The sequence below is a fragment of the Cynara cardunculus genome (genome assembly GCF_001531365.2).
Source record: "Cynara cardunculus var. scolymus isolate 2C chromosome LG 6, CcrdV1, whole genome shotgun sequence".
Lineage (NCBI taxonomy): Eukaryota > Viridiplantae > Streptophyta > Magnoliopsida > Asterales > Asteraceae > Cynara > Cynara cardunculus.
In genome coordinates, this window is record NC_037533.1 from 11,498,150 (window position 1) to 11,513,192 (window position 15,043).

Here is a 15,043-nt window from a genome sequence, read left to right on the forward strand (position 1 = left end):
TGCAGTTTTTTTGACGATTTTTTCCCGGTTCTCATGGTTCTTTCCTTTAAAAACCATGTCCGAGTTTTATAATGCCTTGTTAGTTTTCGTACCTCTAGTGCAAAATCAACTTTCATGCAAAATCAAGGTTTTCAAAGCGATGGTGGCACATAATTCACTAACAACCGGGCACAACAATTTTTCAAGAACATGGGATTCAACATCGCCTTTCGTGCCTTCACACACCCCAACAAAATGGGAGAGTCGAGAGGAAGCACCGAYATATCACCGAAATTGGTCTTGCAATGTTATTCAACTCCCAAGCTCTGACGAATCTACGGGTGGATGCTTTTACCTCCGCAACATTCATCATAAACAGGTTACCCACTCCATTGCTTGATCATAAGTCTCAAGTTGAAGTTTTTTCTTGGCCAAGTTCCATCCTATGTAAACTTTCGCATTTTCAGATGTCGGGTGTTTCCTTACTTGTGGGACTATACCAAACACAAACTTTCACCACGAAGTGCTTCGTGTATCTTCATTGGCTATAGTCCTAAGTATAAAGGTTACCAGTGTTTGGATCCCGCCACCTCCCGCATAGGGATGGCAAAAAAAACCGAAACCGACGGTGAAAACCGAAAACCGAAACTTTCGGGCCGGGTTCGGGGACATTTTATCGGGGACGGGACGGGGATCGGGGACGAATTCGGGGATTTTAACGGGGACGGGGACGGGGGCGGGGACGGTGATCACCGGCCCGGCCCGGCCCGATATGTATATATATATATATATATATTTATTTATTTATTTTAATTTATATATATATATAATATCTTTAAAAAAAGTAACATTAAAATTTTTAAAAAAATTATCCACTTTACCTCAACAACCCAAATAAAGCTCACGAAAAGTCTAGTTTATTTGTCAAAAACCATGATTTAGTTGTATGATGTTCRAATTTTTGTTTAGTTTTATATTGTAATTTAATACATTGTTTATAATTGATTCAATTATGTTTGAGACATTTAAACTTAGATCTTTAAAAAAATTGTAATTTACTTTTAATTGTGAAAATTAACATATTGTAATTTTTTTCATATCGGTTTCGGGTTTCGGGTTTCGGGTTCGGGTTCGGTTATAACCAACGATGAAAAAGAGAATTTTTACCCTTAACGGGTTCCCCAACGGGGATCGGGGAAACCGCGGGGACCCGATGGGGATCCCCGATAAGATCCCCGACGGGGATCGGGACGGTTACGGGGACGGTTTTAGCTATCGGTTTCAGGGACGGGGATACCAATACCCGGCCCGAACCCGGCCCGTTGCCATTCCTACTCCCGCATATATGTTACGCGTCACACTCAGTTTGATGAAGATGTGTTCCTTTCAGTGGTAATGTTCCACCTGTAAATGAGGCTAAACTCATTTTTTCTAACTTTGATGAATCATTTCCTCCTACAGTGCTCAACAAAACAAGCTCTGCCATTCCACAAGATTCATCAGTTACATCCCCATGCATCTACTTGTGTCTTGTGTCCCGTCACCACTAATCAAACTCATTCCACACATGATTTTCCTACTATACCACCATCACCAAAACACATCAGCCCTATTGCCTCTTCAGCCCCATTACCTTCTCCCTCGTCAACACTTACGACTTCCCTTACTGCCTCCTCAGTGCATACACCAGCCCAAACCACTTCCGCTCTAGCCCAACAGCCTCCTCCACCGGCCCAATCCCCAACAGCCCTTTCCCCGCCAACCGTACTATTCCCTGCCAACTCCTATCTTATGGTAACTAGATCCAAAACCTGTATTTTCATGCCTAAATACCATGCTGACCTCTCCATGTTCCCCAACAAGTTACATCATTCTTCTTGTAGCACATGATCCTAAGGGATATAAGTCGGCAGCTAAACATACCAAATGGGTGAAGGCTATGCAAGAGGAAATGCTTACTTACATAAGAACAAAACCTGGGAACTGGTGCCCGTCCTTCCAGGTAGTTGACTCAAAGTGGACTTTCAGAACAAAATACAAAGCATATGGGACCATAGATCGATATAAGGCTCACTTGATTGCTCAAGGGTTCACATAAATTCCTAGACTCGATTACTCTCATACTTTTAGTCCGGTTGTCAAGTCGTCCACTGTACCCGTTGTCTTGGCCCTTGCAACTATCTATGAATGGCCTTTACATCAATTATATGTCAAGAATGCCTTCCTAAATGGCAATCTCACTGAAACCGTTTATATGGAACAACCACTCGGCTTTATTGACCGTCATTATCCCAATCATGTGTGTCGCTTACAAAAATCCCTCTACAGTCTCAAACAAGCCCCACGTGCGTGGTCTCAACGACTTAGCACCTTTATCACTAATCGTGGTTTTCGTTGTAGCCAAGCTGATACCTCCCTCTTTGTTTTCAAGGCAAACATTGTGCTCGTCTATCTTCTTGTATACGTCGATGATATCATCTTAACAGGAAACGACAACTCCTTGATAAGAGATTTCATTTCTTACTTAGCTAGTTGGTGAGGTAATAGCTTACCAAGGCGATGATCAGTAGTTGGTCCGAGAGGATGATCAGCCACACTATAACTGAGACACGGCCTAGACTCCTACCATTGTCTAATGGATAGGACAGAGGTCTTCTAAACCTTTGGTATAGGTTCAAATCCTATTGGACGTAATTTTTTTCCAGATATTTTTAATGAAGATCTTTATCCCCTTTTATGTGGAAAAGGCCCGTATCAATAATTATGATTTAGGTTACTTCTTGGGGCTTGAGGTCCCACACACATAAATGGGTCTCTTTCTAAGTCAGGCTAAGTATGCTTATGATACTTATGTTTATGCCGGTTTATTGGATGCAAAACCTGTGGCCACTCCTCTTTCTACATCATAAACATTCACCTCAAAAGGAGTTTCGTTTCATGATCTTGCCTTTTACAGATCCTTGGTTGGTTCCCTTCAATACCTCACCATCACTAGATTGGATTTGTCACTCACTGTGAATCAAGCTAGTCAATATCTCCAGTCACCCACTACATCCAATTTTCAATCTGTCAAACGCATTTTTATGTTATGTGAAAGGGACAATTTCTTTCGGTTTAACCTTTGACAGACCTGCTACTACCAAATTAGTGGGTTACTCGGATGCAGATTAGACGTGGTGCATTGAAACGCGTCGGTCTACCTACGGTTACTCTATTTATCTTGGTGGAAACCTTGTTTCTTGGAGTGCCAAGAAACAACCCATAGTCTCCAAGTCTAGCTACGAATCAGAGTATCGTGCTATGGCAAACACTGCAGCTGAGATTATATGGCTCATGCATCTTCTCCATATCCATAGATATTTCATAGAGACCCAATCCATGAATCAAACAAATTTAAACCTAATCAAAGTAATCACTGATCAAACAATTACAAACAAATTTAAACCTAATCAAACAATAAAATTTTAAAACTTGTAGTAAAATGAAAAAAAAAAACCTACAATTTAGGGGCTGGAATCGGATTTGGTTGTTGACTTTGCTCTTCCATGACGATTAAGATTGGAGAGGTTAGAGCCTTGGAAATGGATGCCAAAATGCTCAATAAAATTCCATTATGTTCGATACTTCGATTACACTTGACACCTCGTTCGAATCAATTGCCCAAATGATGTTCGATTTGGAGAAATCGGGAAACATATTGCGAGTTGCGATGGAGAAGCCAACAAAGAAACAAATTGCTTTTGTTGGACCTCTGGTTGCGATTAGTGATGGCCAAACCGGCTTGGCCTGGCCTGGGACCGGTGATGGGACCGCTCATTACATCCGGTTATGGTTTTTGTCGGATTTGTGGGACTGGGACCGACCAGGACCGGTTATGGGACCATATGGACCAGCCCGGCCCGAAAATTCAAAAAATTTGTCCCTTTTTTTTAATATAGTCGTTAACTAGCTATTTTTTGACCCTTTTTTTTGTATTTTTTGGCCTCTAAACTCTATAAATATGTAACAAGGTTGAGAGGTTTACATACCAAGTTCTCAATTCGCAAAAAATGTAAAAAAAAGTTTACGATTCTTGGTTTCTCGCTATATTTTGTGAATTTGACTCGTTTCCACTTTACAATTCCATTTCTTTCTCTCTTTGTCTTACAAAATGGCTGGTGAACAACATGATGTATCAAACAAACAAGTTGTCCAAGTTTTCGTTGAACACGGACGAAAGTCCGAGATTTGGAAACTACAACTTGGTGGTCCTCACGAACGGGAAAAGAAAGGCACAATGCAAAATGTGTCAAGCTCTCCTTACGGCGGAAGAAAATTCTATCTTAAGGAGGCACACCGAAAAAACATTCCTGGGGTTGAGGTTGGGGACGATTCAAGCCAACTGATACTTGACACTCGAAGTATCACCCGGTATTTGAAATCTTGATTATGCCATGATTGAAGGATTGTACGATATTTTAGGCGATTTTAAAAATGCGACAACACTTTTATCCGGTATTTATTATCCAACAAGCCCTTTAGTTTTAAATCAATTATATATTTTGGCAAGTAAGATTTCAAATACGAAGACCATCATGATTGGGGAAAGTTGATGTCTTCAATGAAAAAGAAATTGTTAAAACATTTTATGAGCATCTCATTTGCTTTTCTTTGTGTTGCAGCGTTAAACCCGTATTTAACTGTTATCGGTGTTGAATTTTGTAAATTACATAAATATATTTGGCTTTTGGTTTAGATACGGTTACGGATAATTCTTTTCAATTGAACAAAACATTTGTTTAATAATAATTTTCAAGATTTATTTGATCATTACAAACATTTTTACGGAGAAGAAAAAACCAACAACAAAGCTCTTCAAGTCGTGGGTTTGCAAGTTCTAGTTCTTCTTCTAGTGGTCATCGACACAGTCGAAAAGAGTTGATGATTAATTTAATGAACGGGGTTTAAATGAATCAAGTAAAAAAGTAGATTTGATAACGATTTGRGTAAACTAAATATGTATGTGCATACTAAATTTATGTTCGCATGTCCCACAAATTATATAGAAGATTTTGAAAAAATTGATTTATTAGATTTTTGGAAACAAAAACTACCTCAATTCCCGGTTTTGGCGTGCATCGCATGTGATATACTAACAATCCAAGCTAGTACCGTAGCTTCGGAGTTTGTTTTTTCTCTTAGTGGCATGATCATTTTCATACGTCGGACAAGACTAAGCCTGGAGTCCGTGGAGTGTTGCATCTGTTTGGAGGATTATTTAGATAATGTTGATAAAATTCAATACACGACATCGTTATAGATGGAGATTGAAGTGGTGGAAGAAAATGAAATCACCATGGGACTAAGCACGCCGCCAACTACAGATACCGACGACACTTACTCACAATATGACGATGATGAGGAACTCGACATTGATAACCTTGATGACCAAGAGATTGTTAGAAGAATTGAAGACACTGAAACTCTTCAAATCAATCTGACATGGGATACCGATGAAGATTGATGAATAAATGTATTTTCAAATAAATTTATAATAAATTTTTGCAAGACAATGTAATTTTAATTATAATAAAACGTGTTTTTAAGTGTATTTGGATGACTTGTACGATAAATTTTATAATGTATTAAAAATATATACCATTAAAAATATATTTTTTTTAATCGTGGGACCGGTTGGGACCGGGACCGAGAGCAGCGACCCATAACCGGTGGTAAACTAGCCTGACCAGTCTCCACCTATTCGAACGGGACCGAGACCGGTTACAGAAGGACCGGTTATAGCCGGTTTTCAAAAAGTGTGGGACCGGCCCGGGATCGGTTACAAAAGGACCGGTTATAGCCGGTTTACAAAAAGTGTGGACCGGCCCGGGATCGGTTACAAAAGGACCGGTTATAGCCGGTTTATAAAAAGTGTGGGACCGGTTTTTGACCATCACTAATTGCGATACATGATTAAATGGGCCAATAAGTTTGGATTTTGAAGTTAGTTTGGACTTGGATTGGGGATTAAGAGATGTAACAATGGACTGGACTATGGAAGTGGAAGGGCCCAAACAATTTCTTAACACTAAAAGGCCATATAATATATACTTCATGGATCATAAAGGCCCTGCTGACCCTCCGCCCCTATTTTTCCTATGATACRTTATCAATACGTACTCTCTAAAAACTAATTTAACGTTGAATAAGGTTTTTTTTCTGTTACTATAATCAAATGTCATATATGATTTTCCTTCTCTCTCTAGATTTTTTTAGATAATAATCAAGTATGATTCATGTTGTTTGTTGATTCAAGCTTTTGGTGTAAATTTGTTTTAAATTTTATTGCAGTTTTTTTTTTTTAAATTTGATTGGGATCTGATGCTATTTTCTTTATTATTTAGTAGAAATGTAGTCGCACAATGCAGCGAGATATATTTTAATTTTAATATTTCATTTTATTATTTATCTCAGTCGATCTTATAATATGGTCTTATGTGATTTTAATAAGATGATAATGTTTTTATTTTTGAATAAAATATAAATTTGAAAATATCATAAAAATTTGATAACCATTTAAAGTTTCTTATTTTTTGTGTATTTTTTTAATTCAATTTTTTTATTATAATTTAATTTAGATTCAATAACAAAGTTATTTATATATGGTTTAATAATATAATTTTTTATAAAGATAATATTTAATTATTCTGTTAGAACTCAATAATTATCCTAATTATATTTTAGATTTTTTATATTTTAAAATGAGATGTTTATTCTCTATTTAATTATTTTTATCCGCAGCTAGTTACATGAATTCAAACATGGAGATTTAATAAGTTGTACTTATACATAATTTACTTGTAATTTTGAATTTTAAGTAATATGCATCAATATACAGTACTTCATGCATACAAAATGATTTTAATTAAGAGTTTTTGTCAAATRTTTTATAATATAGTATAGATGATGAAACACATAAAAGATAATAATATATTTAATGGTATGTTTTAGAATGTTACTTCTTAATTTTAATTGAATTCGTGCCATAATTAATTAATTTCATCTTTTCATATTTTCTTGCTTCTGCCATCAGAATAAATTACATATCCCTTGTTACTCCATATGTATAGAGATATATTACATATTTGAGTTTGATGGGGGTTTTTAGAGTTTTCATAAAGCTTTGAGAACTCAAGAAATATGTCTGAAAATTCACATATGAATGAGTGTAAGAAAATATGTTTGCAAATTCACAAATGATTTAAAGGTTGAGTATCCATCTGCGTGGGTATCTTCGGGTGAAGATGAATCTTTTTTATGATCAARGAAACCTGATTGTGGCCTGAGGTGTGGAGATTATGAGAGAGGAAGGATGTGCGACGGGAAGATGTGGTCAGAGAGAGGAAGCTAACGGTGGTAGATGTTGTTCGGAAATTGAAGGTGTTGAGGGAAGGGCCAGACGTCAGAATGGGAGTGGGGGAGGGTCTAATGATAGGGAACATTAAATGGTTTTGTTAATATATATTTTTAAAAACGAAAATAAAATAAAATTAAATTGCAAAACGATGATATTACCTCTAACTTAATAAAACACCAGTTAATGAAGTTAGGATAGGGGATTCAATTGAAACTATGATGACTATATATGTAATTACTTCGTTTGTAAGGCCCAATCCAAATTTTGAAGAACGATGGGGACAAAATTTGTAATTTACTCTATTTTTATAAATAAATGTCATGTTTAACAAGCATAAAGTTACCTTATTTTTCGTGGTTTATTCCAAAAAAACTCATTTGATCAAAATAAATTGTTCTTTTTATCAATATAAATTCTATTCATTATATAGCTTTTCTGACAAAATAAATTGACATATTTTTGCCACAACGGTTCTTCATAACTTTCTTCAAAATAAAGAAAACATTAGAACGAGGGTAAATTTCTCTATATTTGGACTTTCTAAGAATTTTTACATATTTTTTTTATCGTATCGACACCAATAAAAATCGTTGACGCTAAATATCTATGAGAAAGAATATAATATTTTATTTTATATATACAATTATGTAGTAATATAATTAATTTTTAGTTCTTAAAATAAAGAATCTGAATGTAATTAATTTTAAATTTGTTAAATATGTTGTAAACGGGAATTGAAAAGACATATTTGTTGAGTCCATAATCCAATTGACACGTACGTACGATCATCTCTTTCATAGCACGGATTATGAAGGAAGATATTTAGTTTAATTTAGATATATGAAAAGACAGATTTAATTGATTAGTAGTAACACTTAATCAAAATAACGTTTTAAATATATTAATTTCTATGCACATATATATATATATATATATATATATATATGTATGTATGTATAAACATTATTATATACGATAAGAAGAAGCAGAATGGTGGTGGATGATAAATTATATAAACACCCATAAATATTCTTTGATTTGGACCTCATTAATTAAAAGGAGTGTATATAGATTTAATTTTAGGATTGAAGTTTGTCTTCCATGGCGATGGAATTCTTACAATGAGCAATAGCTGCTTGAATTGCAGCATGTAATTCTTCCATGGTGCTTTCACTTGTTGTGCTTTTGGCTGGACTTACAGTTCCTGAAGCAAGAAGGATGCCACTGTTGGTCGGAGAAGTCTTCATGGACGCCGGCAACGAGAACTGCCCTCTTCGCTTACCGCTTGTATTCATCATCTCCGGCGGCTTACTCCTCCTCCTGGAGCTCAGCGAGTTGCCGGAAAAAGAATACGACTGGTGGTTGAATGTCCTATTCGATCTTTTGGACTTTGGAAACGACAACAAAGGCCTTACCATCTTCATGTACCTCTTGATAAGTTGACCTAAATCTAACTTGAGCTTCTTGCTGTTGTTTCTCTCTCTATTCTGATCTTCATCTCTTTCTCTCTCATCGTCACACCTTTTTTTCCACTTGGGTATGCCAAACAATGAAAAGGGTTTGGATTTCGGTCCGTTCTTATCGCCGGTGGTGACTTGAGGTTGGTCGAAATCGGAGAAGGTGGTTTGGTGGTGGCAGTGGAAGCTGGTGTTTCCGATGGGGTTTATCGGGTCATATAGGAGGTCTTTGATTGGGAGGGTGAAACTGTCCATTGAGTTTGTGGAGGATCGAGGGGAGACAGGGAGGTGAGAGAGGAGGTGGAGTGGGAGGAGGTGGCCATGGAAGAAGATATCATCCGCCGGAGATAAGTCAATGGCAGCCAATGATGGTGGGGGCAGATGATTGGTTTTATGATGATCGTTAGTATCATCATAGGTGTTGGAATTACAATCTGGAGTTGAAGTTGGTGGTGGGTGTGGACGGAGAGACACGGTGAAGGAGAACTCATGGGTTGGAGAGGAAGAGACTGAGGGTGGTGATGAGGTGGTTTGTGGTGGTGGAGATGATGGATTCTTGCCACTTTCTTGGAGTAGCATTGCTTCTTGTTTCTTCAAATACTCTCTACTTTTATCGCTCTTTATGCTCACCCAATTCTTGATAACCACCAACACCAAACTGGATAACAAAAAGTATGAAGCCCACAGAGAGAGAGAGAGATTTGTCAGATAGAATGAGAACAAGTAGAGTTTGGGGCAGATTACTTTGAGTTGTTTGTCCTTATAATAGAGAAGAGAAGGGCAAATGGACCAAATGTTTACATTATAAATAAAAATAAAAATAAAATAAGGGTGTGATGTGCATAGTTATACTACATGGAAATTAACCTCCTTGTAAATCTACCTTCAATTTCAGTTTATAATCTATTTTCTAGGTGTTAGGATATAGTTCTCGACTAGAACCGCATGAATTGAACCCTATATATATGTTGAAAGATCCAAATTGTTCGAAAACTGATTGATCCTATTTTATATCTGAATAACACTAATTTTTGTTTAGTTCTTCTCGTCAAAAGGATCATGAATTACCCTCGTATTCATGTCGGTTATCTTTTTCTATATTGGGATGGGCCAAAACGAAGCGATTCCACGTACATTGCATCCACGACACCATTTTATTTTTAAATTTATGTTGTTTGACTCAATAATTGAGTCGGTTTGATGGTCCTAACCGATAATAGATTTCTTGCGGGTCAATTTTAAGTTTATACGATACTGTATATTATGTTGACCAATATACCAATACGTCAATTTTTTTTTAAAATTGCTCTGAGACAATAAAAAATCTAACATTCAACGACTTGCACCAAACGATTATTGGGTCACAATATCTTATCTCGTGACAATATGAAGTCTTTGTGTACCAAGAATCATCAAAATAATGGGCAAGAAATGGATCCGAATAAAATAAATATTATTTATTTGCTTTAAAAAAATGAATACAAGTTAATAAAATGTTTGAGGCTGTTTATTAAACAATTACTCGGTAGGTACTTAACAGTAAAATTGGACATTATCATTTATCTTGTCGGATAAGATTTTAGCCTATAAATAAAGCATCATATGCAACAATTTACTCGATGAGTGATAATCGGGTAAAAGTCGTCACCCTTACTTACTGGGTTATAAAATTCTCGCTTCTTGTCATTGCTCTTACCGAGTAAGATTCTCAATTCTTACCATACTCATCCAATAAGGTAATGCATGTGACTTGGTAAGTCACTACAAAATTGAGCAGTATCAGCGATGGATCACGACATTGCTAAGGCTGATATCCATCGTTGTGGGTCAAAATGGTGTGGATGATGCTATCAACACGGATTAGCGACGGATTGCTATCAGTGACGGATCAGCAATAGACACTACGAGCGATAGACTAGCGAAGGTACTTTTTAGCGACTGAGCAGTTTATCTGTGGACTAGATTAACGACGAATTTGCAAGGGATCTTTAGTTACGGATTAACGACAAACCCACCGACTTCAGCGATGGATTTCCGTCATTGATTCATTGTTATTTTGGTAATTTTTAATTTTTTTTTTATATTGCGACCGATTGGGTTTATGGTCTATTCGTCGTTAATCCCTTACTAATAGCGACATATTAGAGTCGTCCTAAAAGCCATCGATGATGGCCCTTTGTCTAGTAGTGAATGATAACCGGATAAACGTTTGATAAATGATCTCAGGACTTAAATATACATATAATACTTTAAATGTATAACACGTTTGATTTTCCTTTGTCCTGATCCAGATTTAGCGTTTATGCGACTTAGGGGCCGTTTACCAATCGTTTAATTGGGTAAGTGATTACCACAAAATTAAACAATATCATTTACTTACCGGGTAAAATTTTAGTTTACCAAAATTGTGTCATATACAACAAATTACCAGGTGAGCATTAACCATGGTATGAGTCATCGTCCTCACTTATTAGGTAAGACTTTCGGTCCTTGCTTCCCCTCTTACCAGGTAAGATTTTTGGTTATTTCTATAGTGATCATCTGGTAAGGTAATATAATTTGCCAAACGCTTACCCGGACAAGCGTTTGTCAAACGTCCCCTTATTTTAATTAAATTAAGTTATAATTAATATAAATATAAGGGGACTTTCTTTTGAAAACTCTATAAATCGTGAGATCTTTGAGAATAACGCATTTTGTGTTATTTTATATAACTCTTTTTCATATATGGCCAAAATCAAATATAGTAATTAACATATATTTGTTTTACAATGTATTTGTTTCACATGTATTTATTCACAATATAAACCTTTTTGACGTGTTCGTTTAATAAAAAATACATGTAAAAAGTTTCACAATGTAAACCGAATATATATAAAGGAAACTGTATATGAAAAAAAAAAATCAATATTATACTATACTTGAAAAAAAGTTTATATGAAACAAGAGGCAAAAGCTCTCATAAATTTTGTAATATTTGAAGTTTCCAAATAGTTAAGACATAATTACGAAATCGTAAATATATAATAATTAATTTATTTATAATATATATTTAAAATAAATTTTTTAAATTAATCGAGTATAAAACTATTATGAATTATCTTTTGATGGATATTCTTGAAAAAGATTATGTCTGGAACGTGATCTACCTATCTGATTATTAATTGGGTAGAGTGGTAGTAGACCCAATTAAAATTTATTCCTATTTATGGGTATTTAAATTACTTTTTGACTTTATTCAATTCTACATAGAAAAATTAAATATCATGAGAAAAGATGAAGAAGTTGTAATAATTCATGTAAAAGTATATATATAAATTCATATGAATTGTAAGGATAGTCGTATAATGTAGTGATTTACATCTCAATTTTTTTTTGTCTATTGATATAATACAGTTTTATATGGTTTTAAATAAGTGATAATGTTTTTATTTTTAAATAAAATATAAATTTGAGAATATTCTAATTAAAATTTAAAAAGAATATCCATATTAATATCAAATTAACTATTTAAATATTTTTGTTTTTTGTGTAATTTCTTTGATTTAATTTTTTATTATAATTTAATTTAGATTTAATAACAAAATAATTTATTTTTGATTTAATAATATAATTTTTTTATAAAGATTATAATTAAGTATTATATTAGAATTCAACGATTATCTTAATTATATTTTAGAATTTTTATATTTAAAATTTGATATTTATCTTGGATATAATTATGTTTATCTGCAGTTAGTTACACGAATTCAAAAATAAAGGTTTAATAAGTTGTACTTATGTATAATTTATTTGTAATCCTGAATTTTAAATAATCTATATTATATTATAAAACATTTGACAAAAACTCTTAAAAACCACTTTTTATGCGTAAAGTACTGTTTATTRATGCATATTACTTAAAACTCAAGATTACAAGTAGATTGTGTGTAAATACAACTTATTAAAATTCCATATCTAAATTCGTGTAGCTAACTGCAGATAAACACAATCAAATATAAGATAAACATCTCATTTTAAATATAAAAAAATCTAAAATATAATTAAGATAATCATTGAGTTTTAACAGAATACTTAATTATTATTTTTATAAAATGTTATATTATTAAAACAAAAATAAAGTTACTAAATTTAAATTAAATTATAATATATATACTATATTATAAAACATTTGACAAAAACTTTTAAAAACCACTTTTTATTTTTTWAAATATTGTTTATTAATGCATATTTACTTAAAACTCAATATTACAAGTAGATTATGCATAAGTACAACCTATTAAAGCTCTATATCTGAATTCGTGTAACTAACTGCAAATAAACATAATCAAATACAAGATAAACATCTCATTTTAAATATAAAAAATCTAAAATATAATTAAGATAATTATTGAGTCCTAACAGAATACTTAATTATTATCTTTATAAAGTGTTATGTTATTAAACCAAAAATAAATTATTTTGTTATTAAACTTAAATTAAACTATAATAAAAAAAATAAACTAAAGAAATTACATAAAAAATAAGAACTTTTAAATAGTTGATTTGATATTGACATTGATATATTTTTTTCAAAATTTTATAATATCTTCAAATTTATATTTTATTCAAAAATAAAATCATTATTGTTTTCTTAAAAACACATAAAATCGTATTATAACATCGACAGAAACAAATAATAAAATAGAACATTAAAATCGAGATGTATCTCGCTGCATTGCGCGAGTACTCTTATAGTATGTATCATAAACGATATTTTATGCATAAAAAATTGTTTTTAAGAGTTTTTATAATATAGTATACATAATCTATGACATCGGTTCACATGTATTTATTTAAATACATTTTTTCAATAATTCACACATAATTTTTTTTTCTTCAATTTTCATGATATTTAGACTTCTTATCTCAATTGTTCTCTAATTAACCATCTATTCACATAATTGTTGATCTTATAAATTTAATSGACGATTCCTTGTAACGGTATTAATGGATAACAAATAGGATGATTTATATTATTTTTAATAAATATGTATTAAAATAACTGGAGTTTTAAAAGACAAAATTACATGCATCACGAGAAGAATCTTTGTCACAGGTTTCCTTTTTATTTTTTTTATTTTTAATATTTGATAATTAATTGTTTGTGTGCACACTTGGAGAGCTGAATCTTGCTTTTATTCGATTTTGAGGGATTATTAAATTTCCCTCAAGATCTTCCTTCCCATAGCCTTTATATTTAACTAATAACTATGACCACCTTCAATCATATAAACTAGACTAAATCACATTTTTTTTATCAACTCTCTTCTGTCTTTTAAATTAATTACAGTTTTAATATCTGAGGTTTCGATCTGTTGTTCGTCACCTCTAAAGACATTTTGGTCTTTATATTATTTCGTTAATTTTTGATAAAAAGCAAATAATATATATCATTATATATATACACACAAACAATCTCAAGAACCAAGGGGTTGATCAAGTCCTTGATCAAAGAAGCGATTCCAGATTCCAACCTCCAACCTCGTTTCTTCGGCGATCTCCTTCACCCCTAGCCACCGATCTCTCTCCCATAACAATGAATTATTCTCCTGGGTGTAAGAGTTTCGGTGTATCAGTGTGTTTATAAATATTGTATATTGTATTTAGAAAAACTGATAAAACAAAAATGAGAAAAGATTAAAATGCCTTTAATTTTACTAGGTCTTTTAACAAAGTTAACAAGATAAACAAAATGGCAACTAGAGGGACCAAACTTGTAACAGATTAACAACCACAGTGACCAAAATTATAATTTGTTTAAAAGAGAGATTGGAATTGATAGTGAGTATCAACCACATGAACTAAAAGTGTAATTTACTCTACAAATTACTTTTATATAATATACTATAAAAAATCTCAACTCTATTATATCAATTAAAACGGTTTTATATTTGGTAAATTGTCCAAAATAGCTAATATGATCGTTTTTTCACTTTATAGTCACATTTTTAACTTATTGACCAAAATAACTAGAGATTATTCAAATGACACTTTAAAATAATACATTTAGAAAATATTATGTAAAAGGTGTATCACAACGATTTACTCATCCAAGTTATTCCATTCTATCCAAACAAGCAACAAGGCCATCTCTAACCCGTGAAGTAAATAGTTAAAGTGACACAATATAGCTATAATCTTGATATATTTTTTTTTCAAAATTTTATGA

The 15,043-nt window shown here is 33.0% G+C and overlaps 1 protein-coding gene across 1 annotated transcript; it reads right to left on the minus strand.

Annotated features, from left to right (window-relative positions):
• Nucleotides 1-8,426: 8,426 nt before the first annotated feature.
• LOC112514433 (BRI1 kinase inhibitor 1-like) lies at nt 8,427-9,560 on the minus strand. Its single transcript, XM_025120908.1, has one exon. The coding sequence runs from the start codon at nt 9,409-9,411 to the stop codon at nt 8,455-8,457; it is 957 nt and encodes a 318-aa protein (XP_024976676.1). The 5' UTR covers nt 9,412-9,560; the 3' UTR covers nt 8,427-8,454.
• Nucleotides 9,561-15,043: the final 5,483 nt, after the last annotated feature.

What these genes read in the sequence shown, in the direction of transcription:
- LOC112514433 (XM_025120908.1), bottom strand. Translation starts at nt 9,411, where the DNA reads ATGCTACTCCAAGAAAGTGGCAAGAATCCATCATCTCCACCACCACAA.